The following is a 24,058-nucleotide window of genomic DNA, read 5'->3' as shown; positions in this document are numbered from 1 at the left end:
AGGCATTGGCCTCTTCTTCAGTGGATCAGACAGATGTTTAAACCAGTACTACTACCCGTCCCCCCTCACGGGGTGTGGGCCATTCTTTTCAGTTGGGCCCAGGTGTAGCCCATCGTTTTTGCTTCTGCTTCGAGGTCTTGTTGCCGGGTGTTTCTTGGGTGGCCTCTCTTTCACTTGCCTTCCACCTGAGAGCCTACCTGGTGATGTTGGTTGGCGGTTTGCTTAGAGCGTGCCCTACCTAGCACCATCTCCCTCTACTGGGAATTGACGGGTTCTTTTCCGTAGTTTGATGTTTCTGATGGTGGGGTGTTTAAACCAGTGACCTGCTGGAAACACAGAACCAAAGAAACCTGCAGGCCTGGATGGATCAGTCTGTTTAATCCATCTTCACTGGTATTGGCTGAAGTGGCTCATGTGACACACACATAAATAAGATATGCAGAATTATTCAGACATGTTTCCCTTTTTGTTGCAGTCACTTCCTCTCTTTTATGACACTCGCTGTATGCATACTTTGCATACTTCTAACACTCGGTCTCTGCCTCGTGCTTGTGCACTCCTCACTGACATAATGCATAACTCGGCCCCGCGTTCATGCATTAAAGCACAGAAAAGACCAGAACTGTTGAGAAACATGAACATTCAGACCCTCAAACAGGTGGCGCGGATGCTTCCCACAGACGTGCTGCTGTCCCAAACATCATCAGTCACAACTACAAAATAAGACTTGGATCGAGGAGCACGTTTCTGTGACCGACAGCAAAATGAGAGCAAAAACTTGGCTCTGCAGTAATCACATTACAATCACTGTGTGCGTCTCCATTTTCCCGCTGCTTTCTATCTGGAACAGCTGCCATTACACAGACTCACAGCAGTCACAGCACATTCTGCAGTCTGCATGTCAATGAAGCTTTGGATTGCATCATACAGCAATAATGGATCGTTATGTAATATTATGGGCAACGTATCCTGGAATGCATTTTCACAATAATCTGATAATGTTACAGTACATGAAACACGCAGTCACATTAAAGTTGATTTATTCTGCTCATTTCCATCTCCACTCTTTGTTCCTGGGCTCTATCAGGGCAGCTTTGCATGATTCACAATTCAGAATAAGCCTTCTGTATCCTCCCCCGTCAGTCCTCGGTCTGAAACGAGCTGTTTCTGTTCACACCTGGTGCTGCGTTAGTGAGATCCTCAATTTGTGACATCACACAGATCCCAGAGGAGAAACGCTGTGATAAACGAGTGTTTGAAGCAGCCTCACAGGGTTACTGTTTATATACTGACTCATCATTAGAAACTTTGCACCGGAGCACGAGATACACTCACCAGACACTTTGTGTACACCTGCTAATACCAGTTTGGACCTGCTTTTTTTTACTGAAAATCCCACCAGTAGCAGCCTGAACATGGACACAGGCATGATGGATCCATGCTTTAAACTGTCAGACCAGGAAATGTTTCTCCAGCTTCTGTTGTCCAGGTTTGAGAGTCTGTGTTAGCCGTAGCCTCATTGTCCTGTTCTTACTGACAGCAGTGACACTGGTGTGGTCGTCTGCTGCTGGAGCCCATCTGCTTCAAGGTTCAGAGATGGTCTTCTGCAGACTTTGGTTGTAGCGAGTGGTTATTGGAGTTATTGCTGCCTTCCTATCTAAGCAGTCTGTCCATCTTCCTCTGACCTTAGCGAGTCATTTCCTCCCACAGAGCTGCTGCTGGCTGATTATTTCCTCTGAGCTCAGAGATGGTTGGAGATCAGTGTGTGAAATACTCAGACCAACAACCATGCCACATTCTTTCTTCATCATTCTGATGCTCAGTCTGAACTTCAGCTGCTCGTCTTGCCGTGTGATTGGCTGAGTAGGTATTTGTGTAATAATCAGATGAACAGGTATACCTAATAAAGTAGCCAGTGAGTGTATATGTTGGGGACGTTAAAGCATCTTTCTGGTATAACTTGGGGTAAAGTGAGTATGTGCTGACGTGGAGCTGACCCTGTGGGATGACTCAGGTCAGACACAGCCGGCTCTGTGTACAGCTCACACTTAATCCGCTGCTTCGATCTCACACAGAGAAATCAATCAATCAATCAATCAATCAATCAATCAATCGAGGCTTTATTCGCCACATGCAGGTTGCCCTGCAGTGAAATTGGACCCGACCTCCCCCCCGACCTTACACGCACAACACCGACATCACATGGGGATACAGGTCGGAGATCGGTAGCGTTACAGAAAACAAACACTGAAATATACACTACAATTGGAAAGTACAAGAGGAAAAAAAGAGACCTCTACTCATGCTTGGCTCCTAGGAGGACAGCATGAGAACAGGAAACAAAAAAACTCCTCTGCACAAAAAAGCACATAAATGTCCACAGCACAACATTATGGAACACGTGACAAGCTACAGGGTCGGGTGGGGGGTGAGGAGTAATCCGAAGCAAACACAGCAGTCATCCTGCCCAGCGCTACCATTCCAGCGCGGGCTCAAACCCGCCGTGTTCCCAGGAATCATGAAGTCTGGCTGTATCCAGTGAGCTGGGAGCAAAGCAGGCTCACCTGCCCGGCCTGACTGACCGATGCTGAGCCCACCTGGCTGATTTACTCATTTAAGAATAATTAATCAACATAATCTCAATTACAACAAAGAAAGACTAAAGTAAATACTGCAGGCTGATATCGGCCCTGCTGATCAGTTTATCAGACAAAACATGAAGTTTCAGTATTTCACAGCACCTGCAAACCTGCCCCTCTTCTCCACCCAAAGATGGAGGTGGGATTGATCCAAATATCGATAGTACTGATACAGTTATTGGTATTGGATCGATATGTTGTTTCTGTCCGCTAAGCTGACCCAACAGGCACGTCTACATTCAGGAATGCTAAAAGCTGTTTTGTTATTGCTGCTCATTCAGATGTTTTCAGGATTTGTAAATTGATGGTAATTCATCCTGTAAAAGTGACGCCGCGGCTCAGAAGCTGGAATTATTAAAAGTGTCGGTAACACCAGCCTGCAGCATCACTGGCACCAGGGCACAGCGCCGAGGCCCTCACCTGAATGCCTTCGGCCAATGGCAGCAGGCTGACTCAGTGACTGACAGAAGTTGGCTTTACAGTTGCCTGGCAACCGCCACAGGATGCTGTCCACACCTGTGCTTTTCAAAACAAAGTTATGAAGAGTCCAGAGTGAGGAGCAGGTGTGTTACCGTATGTGTGAGAGAGAGAGTGTGTATGTGTGTGTGAGGGAAAAGGAGAGAGAGAGAGAGAAGAGAGAGAGAGTGTGTTACTGTGTGTGTGTGTGTGTGAGAGAGAGAGAGAGAGAGAGAGAGTGTTACTGTGTGTGTATGGGTGTGTGTGAGAGAGAGGGAGAGAGAGAGTGTTACTGTGTGTGTGTTTGTGTGTGTGTGAGGGAGAGAGAGAGAGCAGCGGGGTCCGGGCAAATGACGCCACACAAATTAAGCCCCCCGGGGGCCGCCTCTGGGTCCCGGGCCTCATGTTTGTCCCTGTGTGGGCGCTCAGGTACGCCGATCCTGACGCTCGCGGTCCGCGCACGTGTGGTGTGCGGGTGAGCAGAGGCGCCCCCTGCAGGCGCGCTCCCGCGCCGCTGCTCCTCCTCCCGCTATACTCTCCGCCCGGCTCCGCGGCTCCTCATTCAGTGGAAGATGGCGGACTGCGCGGCGCTGCTGGATGAGGAGCTGTCGTCCTTCGTCTTCAGTTACCTGACAGAGAGCTCGCGCAGCCAGGTGAGAGACCGTCCGTGCACATGCAGCTCTGCGGACCGGGGCGCGTGAAGGGAGCCAGCGGCGGCATCCCGACCCAGTCTGCATGCGCGTGGGTCCGGGTGTGTGTGTGTGTGACTTTGACGCAGTGTTGGAGGAAGTTTTCTTGTCGGCACGCAGACCGGGACACGTGTTGTGTCCTCACGCGTGAACTGTTCGTCATATTCGGGATTAAAACTGGTGTGTGTGTGCAAGATAGTGTCCGTGTTTGGGGACCTGTCTGTGTGCGTCCCGCTCCGGTCTGCCGGTCCCGGTGCCGGTGCTGTGAGCGAGGAAGGGCGCGCGGCTCCGCTCAGGTGAACTCAGAGCGTTTTGTAAGGCTTTGCGTAACCGCGCGTTACAAAACGTTTGTTTGGGTCACGTGGTGTTTTTTTTCCCCGTTAAACCGGTGTGTGTGTGTGAGGGGGAGAGGTCACCGGTGAATCGGGGTGAGGATGATGATGGTGATGCGTGGAGTGGACCCGCGTGTATCCGAGCAGCCTCGTGCTGTGCGCGGAGGGAACTCTGCTCGTGCACGCCCCTGAAATGAAAAATTCTCACGCGACACCGGAACTTATCGGCTCTGATCTCCATCTGCTGCGTGCGGGGCACACGCGCAAACTATTCCGTCTGTCCTTGTGCGTGTGCACGTGCGCGTGTGTGAGTGTGAGTGGAGATGATCAGGCTGAGGCTGGGGCGGTGGGGGGATTTGTCACAGCTGATTGGCAGCTTAAGCAGGTTACTGTGAGTGTGTGTGTGTATACAGGGGAGACTGTGGACTATTTATACACTTACATGTACTTTTACACACACTGTTACACACACACACACACACACTGTTACACACACACACACACACAGTATAGTACGTTACAAACACACAGCCTGGGGCAACCCTCACACACATCATAGTAAATATAATCCCACACATGTGTGTACTGGTGTGTGAGTGTCCATGCTGTGTGTATGACATGTTTACGTGTGTGTGTCTCCAGCTGGTACACACACTCTGCAGTCTTGAGCCGTGTTGTTGTGAGCAGCCACACGTCTCTGGTGCTTCTGAGCGTGTGCGGCTGAACTGAGAGTGAAACGTGCGATCAGAACATGAACAAGTTTGCTCTGAAACAAAATGGAGTCGAAGCTTGGCGTGGAGCGGCGGGGACAGCGATGTGGACGTGTGTCCTGCGAGGCTGGGCTGCAGAGTCCTTGGAGATAAAGAGCAGACGAACCAATCGGGTGGTTGTTGCTATCCCTACGTGGGTCCTGTACAGAGTGATAAGGTGCCGGTGCTCTGAGGTGCATGAACATGTTAATATTCACTGAGGTTATTGGAGCAGGCTGCTCTCTCTCTCACTGTGTGTGGATGGCTCTCGCCCCTGCCGGCTGCTCATTGTAATACTACTCTCTCCTCGTGACCGGAGTTACAGAACAGGCCCGCTGCAGTCATGTGAGCTGTAGTGGAGGAAGGGAGGGGGGGAGGGGGCGTCACCGTGACGTAGGTGAGTGCCAGCACCGCCTCCTCCCCTCCTCCACCTCCTCGTGCTTCTCTTCTTCTCTTTTCATACTCAAGCTTGTCATTTCCTTTTCCTGTCGCCTGTCTTAGACCTGCTCCCTGCCTGCTGCAGCCTCTGTGTGTGCTGTTTCACTAACTTTGACTGCTCCACAGCATTTCCCCAGTTTGCTTTGAGTTCTTGATGAGCAAAGCAGCAGACGGCTCAGTGTTTGAAAGGTCAGGCTGATGCCGTCCTTCAGTGTTTCCTCCCAGCGAGCGGCGTGCAGACAGGTCGCTCTCAGCTGGAAAAACGTTCACTGCAAAATGTGATTTTAGATCAAACGGAGTCAGCTGACGTGTGCTGGGAGAGCGCAACAAGCAGCTTGTTCAGAGCTTAAATGAACTGTGGACGCCCGGGCCAGCCAGCCAACCCCAATTGCAGGGGCTGCGGGTGAGTCGGTGCTGAGCGCCATCAGGCTGCCGGCTGGATCAGGTGTGTAAAATGAGCAGCTGGCTGCAGCTGGACTCTGGGCAGGGCTGGCTCGAGGACACTCACCTTGTTTCACTGTAGCTGGTCAACGATTAGCTCGGCTTGGCGACTGTGACCTTGCAGCCACAGAGAGTCATGTGTGTCGACTGATGTCAGGAAACGGGGGGACACATAGGCAGACGTTCCCGTCTTCACTGCATGTGTCTTGAGGTCACGGGGCACTGAAGTGGCTGCACCTGTTTGTGGGCGTCGTAAAAACCGTTCTGTGCTCCTGAAATAAATCCTGAAGCATGCAGAAAAGTCTGAACGCGCTCAGTTTAGGGTTGGAGCAGACGTGCCCCACCAGCCTCACCGCTGTGTTTGCGCTGGGTGAGACGCTCCACTCAGACTCCAGATGTTTGAAGCTCGAGGACGCGGAGCGTCAGGACGTCCTCTCAGGTATCCACTCCAACCAGCAGCACACTCGTGGCTGACCTGGTGCTGTGCAGGAAGCAGCTCAGACAGTCTCTCAGCTGAAGTTTGGACCATTCTTGGTGTGAAGGCTTTCAATTGTGTGGTTAACATCATGAAAAGGATCAGTGGCTGCTCACAGCTGAGTTTAAAAAGGCCCCACACACACTCTGTGAAGCACTCTGGGCCTCCTCTGGGCCCAAAGCCACATGAGAGCTGTGATGAAGCTGAAAATCGCTCTGTGCTGTTTATCGTGTTCATTTCATGGAGATTTAGCCCATTGCCACCATGCCTCTGAGTTCGTGTGTGGCGTCAGTGCACAAATAGCTGACAGGAGCAGTGATGAAGGGTGGAGATCATGAGAACCAGAGCAGGTGTGTTCCTCCTGTGATGCTCGGCCTACCTGACATAAACCACATCAGTCTGCAGGTGGACTCTGACAGAGGTGAGCTTTGAAGTTCCAGGGCAGCGATGGATGCAGGCATCACATCCAGAAGCAGACAGGATCTACATCTCTGAAGGTTTTCTCCATTTCTCCTGGCCATTCTCCTTCTTTTATCTGTCTGTGGGAGTCGTGATGTGCAGTGCTGCAGTGCAGTGTGTTCAGCTTGCAGCCCTGCAGTGACTCACCTGTCACACACACACACACACACGCACAGACACACACACACACACGCACAGACACACAGACACACACACACACACACACACACACACAGCGGCAGTTTTAGATGCAACGTGTGTCCAGAAGCGATGTGTGTGTTTACCATGCTGCTAATATACACTGCAGTAACTCGGTGTGGCTATTGGAACACCTGCCAGACCGAGTTCAGGGCACAGGAAATGAGCGGTAAGTGGGCAGGTTCCGAGCCAATGAGAGCAGACCTGCTGATGGTGGTGTGGATCGTGTTTCCTGTTGTGTGTGTGTGTTGGGAATTTGGTTTCTTCCTCTCAAATCCCTCCGAGGTTCATCAGGAATCCGCCTCAGAGCCTGGCCACCTTCAACGACTGTGTGTGTGTGCATGTGTGTGTGCGCGCGCTCTGCAGGTGAGCGGTCTCTCTGTAATGAAGGATTCAGCATCACAGATGAGATTTTGGTGATTTTAATGCTGCGTAAGCCTCACCTGAGTGTTCAGGTGCTCTGATCCTCACGGTCATTCAGTGGTGTCACATATTCCTGCAGATAATCAGCACTGACCTCCAGATTCAGGCCGGGCGAGCGTACCTCCTCATAATGTGCCGTTTTGTGTTTCTGCTCTGGAGTAGCTGAGGCAGCGTCACCTTTAGCCCAGTTTCCATAAACGGGGCTAGCAGAGGCTTACTGACCTCACAGCTGCTCAGAGCTTCTTCTTTAACCACTTGAGTCCGCTGTCTTCGTGCGCATCGTTTTCCTCCTGAAGCTGTGGCTGAGAGCCGTTGGTCGTGCTGTGGGTTGCTTTGGTCACTTTGAGCTCTCCGGAGGATCTCGTAGTGGAATAAATGTGTCAGCAATCCTCTCTCACATGCACATGTTCAGCGTGTAAATCTGTTCATTGGGGCCAGGTTCCAGGTTGTTGCTTTAATGCAGATGATCTGCCTTACAGGCTGTGCCATAGCTCACACTTTTCTCAGCTTTTCTGTTTTTCTGGCTCCTTCAGAGCTTCAGCTCACATCACTCCATTTAAATCATCACAAGCCATCAAAACAGTAACCACGGGACTGCAGCAGGTCAAGCAGGGATGTCCTTTGGGACTGGAGCTTTGTTCTGACTTCTAGTTTGAACCAGTTTTGGCTTCACTCTGTCACTTCAGAGTCAGCTGATGCTGATGCTGAGTGTAACCGTGAATGAGGCGAGCTGAATTATGGGCACACAGGACCCTGGTGTCATTATGAGGTTTGAGCGGGGCAGGTTTGCAGGTCTTTGGCTGTGAAGTTGTGTGCTTGTGGTGGCGGCGGGGGTCCTGCGGCGTGCAGAGAGGAAGAAGATGCTCCGCAGCTGTTCGTTGGTTCTGTGAGCCGTGCGCTGTGCGGTCCACAATCAGCCTGATGAGGATCTGATTGTGGTGTTGTGGTCCTTACTTAATGCCAGGAACAGGACGTTTCCTGTGGTAAAGTAAGGCGTGCGTATGTCTTTCCTCGTAAAATCAGAGGTTTTTTCCTAAATTTTCCTGAGCGTGGATGCTTCCACATGAACGTCCTTATCTAACCTGTACAGGTGATTTGTATTCTTCCCACGGACTCTGTGTCGGGATTGATAGTGTCAACATGAGTGTGAGGCTGGTTTTCTTTGTGCACCTGCTCCTGCTGTGGCTTTGTGTAGCAGGCTGATAGGAAGGTGAAGCAGAGGGAATCCAGCCTCCAGCTCAGGGCTGCGGAGGGAAACATGGAGGACCGGAGGTCACAGAGTTCACCGCCTGCCCTACTTCCTTCAACTTCTCTGTGTCTCTTACCTGATTTATCACGGCCGAGGCCTGTCTGTTTTTAAAATGAAGGCAGTTAGGTGACGAGAACAGTGTGAAGCCTGCCGTCTGTACAGGAGGAAGCATGTGACACATTTAGGAAACAGATTCTGCTGCCGGGCCGAGTGGACCTTCATGCAGCGTGAGCACTGCAGAGGCTTTGACGATGCTTGGGTTTGGGTTTGAGCTCAGACTTGTGGTGGGTGAGGCTCTGTCTGTGAAATGTGTCTGCTGCTGATCGGCGAGGCCTGGGCGCCTCTCTCTCTCTCTCGTTGTCACGCTGCCAATGTTTTGGCTGGGCTGGCGTCGACTCGGAGGTATGGAGCTGTAAAGATGTCTGCGATGGGAGGACACAAACATCAGCTGCACCCTGGTACCCGAGTGTCGCGCCGTCCTGTAATCCAGCAGGATTACTGGCTGAGATTACAACAACAGGTCTTCTCCTTAGTTCAAGCATCACCGCGCTTGTACTTTCACACACATGTGCATCCGATTATAGGACGAGAAGGCCTTGCGAGCATCAGAGAAGAAGAGTAGAGGGCAAGCCGCTTTGTGTGATAAAAAGTACGTCTCTGTGAAACCCCGGGCTTCAAACACTGTATTCATACCTGAGCCAACGTGTCATCGGAAGCATGATCAGCGCTTCTTTAATTCTGAGCGTCTGGACCGAGTTAAAGCTGCACCTCCTCGCCGTCACTCGTGTCGTAGTGCTCGCAGTAATAACTTTCGGCACTTCTGGACTAGCCTCGGCACATCTTTTCCCAGCCGGCGGCAGCTGCGTATGATGGGAAGTTTCAAGTATTCTGTGCCGAGGCGTACCACAGGGCATGCCACAATCTCACCTGTACACACCTGTATTCATACCTGTGCGAGGCAGCCTGTCATACGCTCTCCTTGTAGCAGAGGACATTCAGGGCGCACGGCAGCGTTCAGCTCCGTTCAATCACACGTGTCTGCATCCAGTGCTCGCTCACTCCTCACTGAACCACGCTGTAGCACCGGCACCACCCAGCAGCTGCTCCACCTTACTGAACCTTCTCATGGGATAAAAGTCACCTCACTGCTGCTAACAAGTACCTACAAAATACTGCAGTAGTTCTGCAGCGGCATAGTATAAATATAATACTATACTGCAGCACACGAAGTACAACTGATACAAGTTGTGGCAACTGAAACAAGTACTGGCAATAGTATAGTAAACAGCAAGAGCAAGAGTACTCCACTGAGTAGTAGAAGCTTTAGAAGCTGCTTTCTAGTAGTAGTAAATGGTGAATGGCCTGTATTTGTATAGCGCTTTACTAGTCACTAAGGACCCCAAAGTGCTTTACACATCCAGTCATCCACCCATTCACACACTGGTGATGGCAAGCTACATTGTAGCCACAGCCACCCTGGGGCGCACTGACAGAGGCGAGGCTGCCGGACACTGGCACCACCGGGCCCTCTGACCACCACCAGTAGGCAACGGGTGAAGTGTCTTGCCAAAAGACACAACGACCGACACTGTCCAAGCCGGGGCTCGAACCGGCAACCTTCCGATTACAAGGTGAACTCCCAACTCTTGAGCCGTGATTGTAATATAAGTACTTGTTTGATGTAGCTGTTGTAAAGTGTGAAGCACTGGTTTGTGTTGTTTTGGTCAGACACACAGCAGCAGGAGGCCGAGTACTTGTGTGCTTGTAGTAATTGTAAGCAGGAGGCTGATAGTACTGTGACTAGTAGTAGTATTTGTAGTAATAATCATCTGACTGATAAGCAGATTTGATGGTTTTATGAGCTAAGCACACACAGTTTATAGTATCAACAGAAGGACGGCTGGGCCCTCTATCGCCACGTAGGCTGTGTGTGTGTGTGTGTGTGTGTGACAACTCTCAAGGGCACTGGTGTAAACGAGAGAAAAGGTTAAAGGAAATTTCCATGCCATGGTGTAAACGAGCACGGAGAGAGAGCTCACACACAAACACACACACACGCTTGCATGGCATATAGCCGTAGTAACCATGTGCCAGGGGAAGGCGTGCTCAGGCTGATGTGAACATGCACACTGTTTATCAGCTCAGTTACTGAGGAACTCAAGCCATCACAGTCAGCACACAGATATGGTTCAGTACACACACACGCACTTTGGTGCCTTTTATCCAAGAAGGAAACAACAATTAAAAATAACTATAAAAGGACTAGGTTTTAAAGTAGAGTAATAGAGAGGAGTGTGTGTGTACGTGTGTGTGTGTGTTATAAATAGGTTTGGTGCGACAGATGCGTGTCCTTGCTGTCACCTCACAGGACAGATATCGGCCTCATTCAGAGCCGTCAGCTCGACTTCCTGTGAGTACGACCTCACAGATGCCGGCTAGCCGCCCGATGCAGGAACTCATCACGAACTAGAAACGCGGCGCTCTGGCAGTCCAGATGTGATGCAACTGTGACGCAGTCTCACCATAGTGTGATGTAACATAATAGGTCATAAACACCCACTGCTTTCACTGAAAGGCTCAGGACAGTGATGGAAACTTTAGGTGTGTGTGTGTGCGCATGTGCGCGTGTGTGTGTGTGTGTGTGTGTGTGTGTGTGTGTGGGTTGTAAGTGAGCAGGCTCTTACCTGCATGCGGCAAGGAGAGAGAGAGTAGGGTGAGGCCTTCAGTGTTCTTTGGGATGCAAAGACACACACACACACACACACACACACACACAACGTTAGCATGCGTGTGTAACGTGTGAGCACATGCTCCCAGTAAACACAGGGAAACGTTCCAGTCTCTTCTCCTTCGTACTTCATGTTCTGCTCACATTTGTACCCCAACATGCTCCCTCCTTTCCTAACTAACCTCCTCACCACTCCTCCCTCCCTGCCTCTCTCACTGACCCACTTCCTGAACGCTGCTCAGGCTTGCGTGACCGCAGAGCTCAGTGCTCCAGTGCTATGTTACACACACACACACTGCAGTGAGGAGTGAGGAGCAGCTGACTCAGTAACAGCTGTCGCTGATCGTGATTAAAATCAAAATCAATAAAGTATCGGTAACACGTGTAAGTGATGTTTATATTGAGAGTTTGTGGTGACATCATTACTGCTACAGTGTTACAGTTGGCACATACAAACCAGCACCACGCCAACGCTGTCTGTACCTGAAACCTTTGTGAGTCTTGCACAATCAGGCGGGCGTGCTATTGGCACAAGCCTGGTTATTGGTATGAAGCAATGGAGTAATGGGCCACATTCCTGTTTGTCCGAATATGTGTCGAAACACGCGTGAGCGAGTAGCTGTGCGTGTCTTCGTGTCCTGAGTTTACTCAGCTGGGTTTACCTGAGCCAGGCTATGATCAAGTGGTGATCAAAGTTTGGAGGCTGATTTTATTTTTGGATTTGTGCAGCCAGAAACTGAAACATGCACATTATTACTCCTGTGAGAACGCCGTTAGCCTCCTGATCTAAAAACACATAAATCAGTCACACTGGGCTAAATCTCATCCTCTTGTTTTGAATGAAATCATACATATATCACCATGGTGACCGTGGGAGTTGGACATAAAGCTGAGTGTGTGTGTGTGTGTGTGTGTGTGTGTGTGTGTGTGTGTGTGTGTGTGGTGATGGTGATCATTCGTCCTGATGCCGAATGGGGCGGGTCAGCCCATCGGACTCTCGGTGGTGATTGGCTGGTGCACGTGAATAAACGTGATCTGATTGACTAACTAATAATTTGAAGTTTAGCAGAAACGAAACGAAGCATCACGCAACTTCACAGTGAACGCTCGTCCTGACACTGACCACCTGGACTTCTGGAGCGCAAGTGGAGCAGGGCGGGCCGGGGCCTCCTGGGTGGAGCTGCCTTTCATTATTTCCTCTCTTTCCTGTATACCACTTCCACACACACTCTCTTACCATGACACATACGTGTGTGTGTGTGATGGATGTTTAGTCAATCAAATGTGGGCTTTAGCTTGACTATATGCGCTCAAAAGCACTCAAATTTATTGCACGCTCTGTCTGCTCGTTACTGGGACACCAGAGCTGTAGGAAGGCCTGCTGCCGAGCGGGTCCCATATTTAATCATTTGACCTGGTTAGTCCACAGGCTCTGCAGCACTTCTGTTTAACACGGATCGATGAGTGGGTGCTGGAGTACTGGTCTGGCCCAGTCTGGCTCTCTGCTGTTTTATACCGCGGTCAGAGCCGGCCTTCCTGCTCTCTTTGTGGCGTGTGTGTGTTTGGATGTTGTTATTCCCATACTGTGTGTTTGTGTGTGTTCTGGTGCAATCAAAAAGCAGTGGCCGTGGTCCGGGTCTTTATTCAGTGTGTGAACTCCTCGGAAACCATCGGAGAAAAGCCTTCTGGAGTTTTCTGTGCTCGCCCTGCTCGCTGGCGGTGTGCCTCCTCGATTGTAGCCACCAGCGCACCAGAACCTCCACTCGTACAGATTTTAGCTTTCTTGGAAACTGCCCTCGCCTTCATTTAAGGTCTCCTGCAGAAGTCCTTTCAAATCCAGGGTCTGTTTCTGCATGGCTGCCTGCACGTTAGTATGCAGAGCATACAGCAGCAGCATACAGAGCTCTGAGGTGATGTAATGCTCTCTTTGGCAGCCATGTTGGAGCCGGTGAAGTGCTGGATGTGTCCGACTGAGGTCGAGGAAGCACTGTTGGGGGGGGGTATGCAATGACTCCAGGTGGCATAGATGTCGCTGAGCTGTAGCTTAGGTGGAACCTCAGTCGTTTCTCTGTTAAAAACTCTGTGATAGACTGCAGGGGGTCACAGTGTGGAGTGGGATGTTTAAACAGCTGCAGAGAAAAGTGCAGGTTTGCCGGATGATTCCAGATTCTGGGAAGTTAGCGACACGGCCCTGAAGTTCTCTCTGAACTCTGAGGTAACACAGCAACTCGCCAGCTGTCAATCAATCCCTGCATTAGTACTAGGAGTACCTACTGCAGTACTGCAGTAAGTACTCCTGCTGTGTATGATTGACTGGAGGCAGATCTGCTCCCGTACTCTGGTACAGAGACTGCAGGGATGACTAACGCTTGCATAAGAACATCCTACACACACTCACACACTGACACACAAACACACACTCACACATCAAACACCCACAAATGTGCAAATTCACAGAGTGACATGCCGCACAGCCACAGTCCATCCCACCGGGTCAAAGTGTGCGTTTCCGCAGGTGACGGTGAGATTTATGTGTGTGTGTGTGTATATAAAACAGAGGAATCAGGGTAGTGTAGTAATAGTGTGAGCTGGTGCCGTGAAGGTCGCTCTGACACTATGAACAACACATACACACACACACACACACACAGAGGTAGCTCTGAAAGTGCTGCAGTAAATAAATTCATATTTAAATTCATATTTAAATATAATACACTTCTTCAACACACACACGCTGGACAGGTGTGTGTGTGTGTGTGTGAAGGCCAGGTGACGGGTGTCTGAAGACACTGACAGTCTGTTTTCCACAGTGTCTGTTTGAGTCATGAATAATTTTCCCGAATATGAACAATGCAATCTCTGTTTGTTGCACAAGCAGCTCATTAGTGATGTCAGTAACCATGACATCACCCTTTGGTTTGTGACGTCTCCTTTTGCAGCTTTGATTTGAGCTTTTTGGACACCATGATGTTTCTTTTTTAAGAGACCACATTTGAATGAGAGTTATCCGATAACACGAACACAGTCTTTAGGTCAGGTGAAGCCTGGCATGACAGCTAGCAGCTACAGCTGCCTGCATCGCCATCCGCCTGTCAGTCAAAGAGGCCATGCCCCTAATACTTGAAACGCATACAGCCGTTATAAATAGGGAAATTATCTATACAGGCTAAAACCCTCTGTGTCCGGCTGTAAACATGTTTATTTTAACGTGGTAGTCTGTGGGACTGACTCACTGCTGCCTCTGCTGGACACCCGAGGAACTGCAGTGGTTGGTGCTCCTGGTTTAGAAGGTTGTTGAAGAAGAGTATTATATTTAAATATGAATTTAATTCTGCAGTGAAAAGAAAAAATCTAATGATCATTTTAACGTCTCGGTGTATGCTGCTGTTGTGCATCCTGCTGGGATCATTAAAGCTTCATATTTATTCTCTCCTACTTTAATTGAATCTGTAGTTTACCTGTCGAAGGATTAAAAATACTTGTTTCATAACAGCAGAACCGGTAGAGGAGATGTGACAGGAACAGATGCAGAAAAAAAAAAAGATCTGTGTGTGTGTGTGTGTGTGTGTGTGTGTGTGTGTGTGTGTGTGTGTCAGACACAGAGAGGAAGCAGATCTTTTGATGGGACAGCTGGGAAGTTCAAAGCTCTGCAGCTTTACGCCTGATGATGAGCACACATGTACACACTAACACTTTCTGCTTTCTGTGCTTGGTACAGCTGCAGTGACACACACCCACCCATGCGCGCGCACACACACACACACACACACACACACACACACACACACACACACACACTCTTGTTGGGTCAGCCTCATAGAAGCAGGTTCACCTCTGCAGAGCCGAATTTAGAGATAAACCAGGTCAAAGGTCACAGAAAGTCTGTCTTTGGTTCTCTCTTTCTTTTCTACCTTATATGGCTTTGCTGCTGCTGCTGCTGTTGCATGAGACCCTCCGTCACGTGCACCGTGCAACACACCACACACACACAGGTCACAAACCAGCTTCTCTCACACACTCTGATTCTCGTTCATAACGGAAGTTACGGATGGAGGGAAGCTGTAGTGTTAGTATGGACACTGACTGATGTGCCCGTTAACAGCGTTAAACCTTCACCAGTGGCTGATGGGTCCATGGTTAGGGTTAGGCAGGAACAAGGTCAAAGGTCCAAGCCCTGTACCTTATGTGTGTGTGTGTGTGTGTGTGCTGAGTCAACATTAAAGCAGCGGTACGTTAATGCTTAGCTCTGTTTTTATTTTTCCTCTCTTTGCATTTCACCGTGCACGTGATGCTACATGTACACGCTCCTGACAGTGACGGATGGAGCTCGCTGCAGAGCCACATCTGCTGCTATGTTACACACACACACACACACACACACACACACACACACACACACACACACACACACACACACACACACACACACAGGCTATTTATAGCTGAGCTCTTGAGCACTTGGCATGCACAAAAGACGTGCCTGAAAAGCGGTGGTTGTTTTCGTGCTTGCGAGGTCACTGTCTGACCTACGTGCGTGTGTGTGCAAGAGCGATCTTATGAAACCCGATCAAAGGTGAAAAAGGTAAAGCAGTAGCACCAGACAAATGGTCTTTCACTTTTGTGTTGCACAACAGCATCACCGTTGCACAGTGATTGTGTGAGCTGGAGGCAGAGCCAGAGGCTGTGATTGGCTGATGTGTAAATCCAGTCTGAATTTTCTGAAGTCAGTGTTTTAGTGTGGACGCAGTGAGCGCTGACCGTCATACACGTATTCATGTTGTTGCTGATCTCTGAGTGGAAGCTTGTTCCTGGCTGCTTGTTGCAGATGAGCTCTTGAAGGAGAATATGCCAGCAGCTCAACGGGCTTCAGCTCCGCAGTGGAAAGTAGAATTAAGCATTCATGAAGGTACAGTGGGTTAGGGTTAAGTGGACTGGCAGTCTGTAACCCCACAACCGCTCAGCATGAGAAGGACACGTAGAGCTGCTGCATCATCCACATCAGTGACTGTAAACACAGCTCCTCCATCACTCTGCACTTACAGTTTGGGTTGTCTGTGGGCGGAGCAATCTTCTTTTAATTAACTGTAATCACCTGCTCATGGACTCACAAACTTTTAAAGCTGCGCGGTCATGCAAGATGGCTTGGAGCCCCTCCCCCAAGGGGAGGCGTATACACCTGCTGCTCAGACGTATGTGAGGATGCAGAACACAAGTAAAGATTACACAGGAACAGATTTGAGCACCAGTCAGCTGAGTTCTCCCAACGGCACTCAGAAAAGGAGGCCGAGCTTTTTGTTGGCGCAACTGAGCATAGAATTTGAGAGTTTGGGGTGAGAGAAGTCATTGGACATATTATGATAAAAAGATTTTATTACCATTACTTTTTTGTGGGTGGCTTTAGCTCAGGAGGTCGAGGAGTCCAATTAGAAGGTCTGAGAGATACTGGACCATGATCCGAGTGTGAATGTTGGAAAGCACATCTGTGAGGGTCTGTGTTGGTCTGTGTGAGTCTGGCTGCAGTAACAGGGACTGTGTGGCTCTTTCTAATACTGTGTAGCGCTGTCTCAGTCTGGTCTGTGATTGGCTGAAGTATTAACTGAAAACTGAAGTAAATCGTTTCAAAACCAGCTGTCAGGACAGGTGAGGTCACGAGCTGCTTTGCTGTTGATGGCGGTCTATAAATAAAAGACGGGCACAGAGAGCCTTCAGCTGACTCCAGGCCCTCTGACATGCTCAGTGAAGTCTGCTACACCTGCGGGTGGTGCAGGGGAAGGCTGCATGCTGTATTTATAGCTGCACTGTTTCCATGCTAAGCTCTTACATGTTTTACTGCATAGCAGCACACGCTGCATCCACTGACAGCATGTCCTTCAGGCAAAGAGCTCACTGACCTTCATGACTGCTGCATATCAGCAGAATGGACAGCTGAGGGGTGGAGGTGGGGGTTACTCTGGGGAAAGGGCACCACAGCTGAAACGAGTGGGGAGAGGAGCGGGAGGAAGTAAGGCCACAGGAGAGGAAAGGAAGGTTAGAAGGAGAGAGACAGAGAGAAAGAGGAACTCTGCTTTTAATTCTGTAGAGAGCAGTGAAGGTCTGCCTCAGTGCACACACACACGCACACACACACACAGTAGTTTTTTGTTCGTCTTCATCACTTCGGCCGCTTCCTTGGAGACGATTCACAGATTTGAAAGCGAGGGGAGATAATTAATAGTGCTTATGCGTGTGTGTTTGTGTGTGTGTGTGGCGACCAACTCTGCAACACTGACCGTCTCCAAGGAGACGCAGAAGGCGAGAGAAGCAGCCAATATGGCGTAGTAAACCCAAGAAGTGTCCCCCTCTCTCTGTGTGTGTGTGTGTGTGTACCTGTACCTGCTCGTTTGTTTCCTAGCAGCTCTGTGTTTGACCCAGGTGCGTCTAATTCATCCTTCCTCCCTTCTTTGGTTCCTTCCCTGCTCACAGCTCATGTTGATGTTACCTTTGCTTCTCCAGTTTTCCTTCATTCCGCCTCTGATTATCTGCTGTTCTTCTCTTTCTTTCATCCGTCATTCTGTTGGCACCCTTTTTACTTACCTTTCCTTCTTCCTGTCCTTGCTTCCTTCTGTCCTCGACTGTATGTGGACAGAGTGAGCACAATGGTGTTACAGGCCGAGAATGACCCCATCCTCCCATCCTTCCTCTTCCACTTCAGGGGGTGGTTTGGTTGGAGCCTTTGTGAACTGTCATTGGCAGAGAGGCGGGGCACCTGGACAGGTTGCAGGTCTGTCACAAGGTTAACACATAGAGACACGATTCACACGGACTCCCACAGCCAATTAGAAGTCTCCATTTGACCTAATGAGCATGTGTTTGAAATCAGGACCTCTTTCCTGTGAGGTGACAGGGCCAGCCTCTGCATTAGGGCTGCCACAAACGATTATTTTGATAGTCGACTAGTCACCGATTATTTTTGTGATTAGTCGACTAATCAGATCATCATCCATTGGACGTAAAACGTACAGCTTATTGCACCAGCAGCATCTGCTCTTATATAACTATCATTAGCTTTTAGCTTTAAGTGTTTAAGGTCTGTACTAACTAAAAATAAAGACAAGATGATAGTTTATTAAATTTTAATGAAGTTTGCAGATTGTTTCGGTGGAGTTTAATAAACTCAGCCGTCTGCTCCTTGCTATCTAAAATATAACAGGACACCGGAGTATATTCTCGAGCATCTCACAGTTCTGATAATCAGTTGTCTGCTTGACGTTTGTTCAGCTGTGTAAAAACTATAACTTTAATCTCAGCCAAACCGATTTACTCAGGAACAAATAAAATACGGAAAAAAGCCAAACAATAACATTTTAAGTTATCTAAGTGACTTATATATCATGTTTAACCTGAGTAGCGAAAGACGGCGGTGGGTTTGAAAACGATTTGCCGGGAGTCCGGTGTTCTCACCGGCTCTAATGAGCCTGTAACCCCGGCTAGCTATCGAGCTAGTGGGTAACAGACGTCTCCGAAAACGTCGGAGCGCTTTTGAAAATATGTGGTGTCCTGATAAACTGAGCAGATGTTTGAAGTTTACACAGCTACATTCTCGTCTGAAAATATGTTAAACGTTTATTTTGCGATCCAGAAAGAATAATAAGAGTAACATTAAAACTAACTAACTGCCGCCATTGTTGGAAACTGAGCAGGGCCGCGCTATGAATTCTGGGACACAGTTTCTTCTTCTTCGGGGTTTAATGGCAGCTGGCATCCTTGTACATGCAGTGCTGCCATCTTCTGTTTCAGTGCGTTATACACTCTTAAATCCTACTACTTATTCCTGCGTCTTTTACGCTCTTACAAAGCTTCAAATGACGCGTCGACTATTAAATTAGTCGTTGACGATTTTGATAGTCGACGTAATCGTGACTAGTCGACTAATCGTGGCAGCCCCACTCTGCACCACCATGGCGCCAGCTTTCGTTCAGCTCAGCTTCACACATGAACTCAGTGATTCTCGGGTGGAGGCTGCTGCGGCACATGGCTGCCCCTCCCTTAGCCTGCTTCAGCTGGATGTTTCTTCCTGTTAAAAGGGAGTTTTTCCTTTCCAATGCCGCCAATTGCCTGGTGATATGATTATTAAGACTGCTGGGTCTGGGTCTAACCCTAACCCCTACAGTATGAAGAGGCTCGAGCCTGCAAGTGCTGAATAAATACACCTAGACAGGTGAGAATAATTAGCAGAACGCAACGATCGAGGATCGTTTCCTTTATATTTGTTGTGATGTGCCGAGACAAACGGTGTCTTCCCAGCCATCTGATTTGAGGCCGTGGTTTCAGACTTTATGGATTTCCTTTGAGCTTCACCTAAAGACGATTCCTTCCTGCTCTTTATGAAGCGTTCCAGACATTTTTCCCTCTTGGATCTTTGTGTGTTTTTGGTTAAACAAAAGCACAAAAGGCTCCAGACTCACACATTAGCTTTGCTGCCTCCAGGTAACCGGCCTGCTTTATCCTGAGAAATGCAGCAAATTACTCATCAAACAGCCGACTTCTGCTTTAGCTGTCACTGTGTGTGTGTGTGTGTGGGGGGGGGGGTTGAATGAAGCTTTGTGTTGGCGGCTGGCCAGCGGTGGGAATTACAGGTTATTTGTCAGAATAATGTTGTTGGCTGACTGCAGGAGTGTGTGAAGCCCCGTGGCTTTGGATCGTATATTTGGAGCTTTGGTAATTATGAGTGTGAGTGTATGTGTGTGTGTGTTTACATGACAGTGGCAGAAAGATGGACGTGCATGATGAATGTTGTCAGCTCTGGGTTTGCAACAGATCGTCTGCTCCTGAAAGGTGAAAGGTCATCACTATGAAGCTCAGCGGACTGACCCTGTGTGTGTGTGCGTGCGTGTGTGTGAACATTACGTTACCACACACTTAGAGTCACCCCCCCCTCCACACACACACACACACACACACACTAGAGATGGACCGATCCGATATTACGTATCGGTATCGGTCCGATACTGACCTAAATTACTGGATCGGATATCGGAGAAAAATAAAAAATGTAATCCGATCCATTAAATATCACGAAAGCACCTCACAAAACTTGCAACATGCTGTAACTCATCTCAGAACGTTAGCACGTCGGAGCAGTATGCATCATGTGATAGAGCGGCTGTGGCATGCGGGACCTGTCGGTGGTCTGGATAGCATGTGGAGCTTCGCTAGCAACCCGGCATTTCATCTCCGACAAAGTTATCCCCGAGAGAAGTAAAGCAAGTGTGTAAGTCCATCTCTGAATGTTTGTAAAGCATTCCTGCGTTAAGCTTAACAAGCCATATATGGAGCGACTGCCTCTTCTTGCTGCTACTTCAATCATGAAACTGCTTAACGATCAGCTGATCGGCTTTTCTGTCGCGAGTCCGTCTCTCTGGTTTGTTTTTGGCCCACTTTGCACCAGAAAGAGGAAACCAGCGGCTGAACAACAGCAGCACGTTTAAGCTTGATAAGCTGTTGTTAGAATTTATTTATTATTACTTTCTACTCGAGGATCTTTTTCTACGTAGCTGACGGCTGGTAACTGTGCAGGGGCGGATCTAGCAAAGTTTAGCCAGGGGGGCCGATAGGGCATTAACAGGGAAAAGGGGGCACAAAGACATACTTTTCTTTCTTATTCTCATTTAAAATGTCGAGCTTTTAATAAATAATTATCCGAATCTTACACCCAAAGTTTTAATTTGATGTAAAATGAATAGAAGTCAATTACTGTATATAGTAACTATTAAGTCTAATATATATACCCTAGTAAGCTATAGTACTTTTTCCTTTGGGAAGGTACCATCTGTGCAGTCTGCAATTTTGTTGAAGAAAGATGTTGAATCTATTTAATATTTCTTGAAAAATAATTGATTTCTGTGCTTTTTTTTTTCCACACTGCATCAAATTAAGGTTGATTACGTTGATTAAGCATCATGAGGTGGAGGGTGGTTCCCTATTTTTTATTTATTTATTTTTGTTGTTGCTGGGAGTTGGAACCCTATTAGTTAGGTTGCTTAATATTTATGCTAAGTACTCTTTAAAATACCAGAATAGGGAGGATGGTGTAGGTTTAAGTTTATTAGATTGATCAGTATTGCTGAACTATGAAATTTTTTTTTTTTTGCATACAGGTATAACAGAATAGCTTTAGTGTAGTTGTTGTTTTAAACTTGAGTATGAACTTATACAAAATGCAGCAAGATATTTAAAAAAAACAAAACAGTTTTGTTGATTAAAAAACACTATATCGGATTCATATCGGTATCGGCAAATATCCAAATTTATGATATCGGTATCGGACATAAAAAAGTGGTATCGTGCCATCTCTAACACACACACACACACACACACACACACACACACACACACACACACACACACACACACACACACACTTTTTTGGTGTTAAAGCTGCAAATCTCTCACCTCACCCAAACAAGGTCTGGTCTGGGTATAATCCTGTCGTACTGACGGGTAGATGCATTCTGGGATATCGGTAAAGGACAGGGCCTGCACAGAGGTGATAGCTACAGATCGCTCCCATTAGCTCAGTTTGGTCGTATTTGTTAAATCAGATTTGGAAGCCAGGCTGAGTTTAAACCTGATCTCAGTGGGTCATATGATGAGTGCGGAAGATCTTGTGGTGTTTGTGAGGCAGACTGAGAAAGGGAACTGGAATCCTTACATTACACTGGCTTCACTGGTCTGTAACCCAAGATATAAATTACCCAGATTCTGAGGAGGTTTGAGCCCTGACACTGCAACTGCGACGCTCTAAGAATTAGGGCTGCACAATTAATCGTTAGAAAATTGCGATCTCAATTCCTACTTTTGTGTGATCTCATTTCCAAATGACAACGATTTTAAGAAAAAAGAAAAAAAGATGACGATTGTACGGCATTTTGATCGGGGACATAATCTGCATGAAAACAAGCGCTCAATCTTCCTGCTCAGCAAATGACAAGGGCGGAGCCTTATACCACGTGATACAGAAGCCGGCTGGCAGAGAAAAAACTACGGAGAGCACGTGAGAGATGACGAAGCTGTAAAGGCCAAGAAAGTGACACCGTCTTAATGATGCAGCGTGATTACTCTGGATTTCCTCTCTTGTGTAGTGCGAGTTGGTCCTGATTGGTCGGTGGCACCACATTTACAACATTTAAAGTCTGAATCCACCAAACAGAGTCTGAGTCAGTGATATTCAGGTCCAGCTTCTGCCAGCCAATCACGCGGCTTGCTGAGAGCAATGTTGCTGGGAAAAGTCACTGATTTGTTGTTGCCTTGTGAGCAGATGGCTCGGTCGTCTGTCTCCAAGTTAGCAGGATACAGATGATATGAGTCAGCTAACGCACACACACACACACACACACACACACACACACACACACACACACACACACACACACACACACACTCTCTCTCTGTGGGGACTTTAGTCTCTTTTTCCTGATAGAAAATCAAAGTGTTTTTGACTGAAAGTTTAATGTTTTCTGAGTGCCGAGTCAAAACCAATCAGAGTGTGCATGCTCGCTCGCTCAGGTCTTGAAAACACACCGTTCTCAGTAGAATGTGCTGCTGCTCTGACAGCAGCGTGTGTGTTACGGCCGATGAGGATGGATCTGGAGGATGTGTGAGGAATGAAGCACTGAAGACAGCCAATCAGAGCAGAGACAGGCGTTCCATGTGACCTGCAGCAGTGTGGGTCAGTGATCAGACTCAAATTATTCTCTTTACAGTTTGGGTTGTTTTCCATCTTCTGGCTGAGCTGCCTTAGTGCCGACCCACAGGAAATCTTTCCTCTGTGTGAGGTCACATGACACCATGTGATGGTCGGACTGCAGAACAGTGTTAGCTGCAGGCAATTAGCCATTGTTTTGCATTGCACTAGTGACCCTGAGCCGAAGCCTCCTGATCCTTGCACTGCTTCAGGTGTTTCATGTAAAACAGCTCTGAGGTATTTCTGTGCATTTAATCATGATGCTGCTTGGCCATCAGCTGAAATAACACACACAAACACACACACAGCTCTGCAGTGAGAGTCTGACATGTTTACTTCCGGGACTTTGTAGCCATTGGTTGCAAGTTTATTACAACTTTACATAATTCCATAATTGGCCGAGTGTGACTGGGCTGGCTCGTCGTTGCCCTCTATGCCGTGATATGGATGCGCGTAGAGGTGTGCGGGGAGGAAGGGGTCAGGTGAGCTTCAGTAGGGATCAGGTCACATGGTACATGGATGAGGTCACTGTCAACCTGTGTTTCTGTTTCTCCACATAGGGTTCCTGATTGGAGGGATCAGCTGGCTGATGGCTGAAGAACGCTGAGCTTTCCGTGATGCGTGCAAATATAACACACTTATTCTATGTGCGTGAAACCTGCTGGATCATCTTTACGGTGTGAGAAGCACACTGCAGAATCAGCAGCTGTGCAGCTTAGCATGTGTCACATCTGCACTGTTTTGAAATGGTGTTTGTGAAAGGCTGGAAGGCCTTTTGTTTTGCTCAGGGCATGTCCGCTGCTGGGATCGAACCTGCGACCTTTCTGTTAGACGTGGAGTGGGCTCAGAGGCAGTGGGAGGCGTGTGGAGCAGCCCCAGGCCTTTTTCTGTCTGTGTGTTTTTATTTACTGTCTAGTATGTGCCGCTCTTTGGCACAGCTGTTTCTCACTGTGCCCTTTTTAACCCCACAACACCAGCGCCCCAACACACACACACACACACACACACACACACACACACACACACACACACACCAACAGTCCAGGATAAAGGTCAGAGT

At 48.4% G+C, this 24,058-nt stretch overlaps 1 protein-coding gene across 1 annotated transcript in view; it reads left to right on the top strand.

Annotated features, from left to right (window-relative positions):
- The first annotated feature begins 3,667 nt into the window (after positions 1-3,667).
- The window catches only part of ppargc1b (peroxisome proliferator-activated receptor gamma, coactivator 1 beta), a 59,577-nt gene continuing 39,186 nt past the window's right edge, over positions 3,668-24,058 (top strand). The window contains exon 1 of the mRNA XM_085360924.1: positions 3,668-3,748. Coding sequence (XP_085217050.1) covers positions 3,668-3,748 — 81 coding nt within the window. The remainder of the gene's footprint in view (positions 3,749-24,058) is intronic.

Source organism: Diplotaxodon limnothrissa, linkage group LG2 (genome assembly GCF_057381915.1).
Source record: "Diplotaxodon limnothrissa isolate DT_005_m linkage group LG2, D_limnothrissa_male_GT1.1, whole genome shotgun sequence".
Taxonomy (NCBI): domain Eukaryota; kingdom Metazoa; phylum Chordata; class Actinopteri; order Cichliformes; family Cichlidae; genus Diplotaxodon; species Diplotaxodon limnothrissa.
Note: the sequence above shows the minus strand (reverse complement) of the source record. Positions and strands in the feature narration are given on the sequence as shown.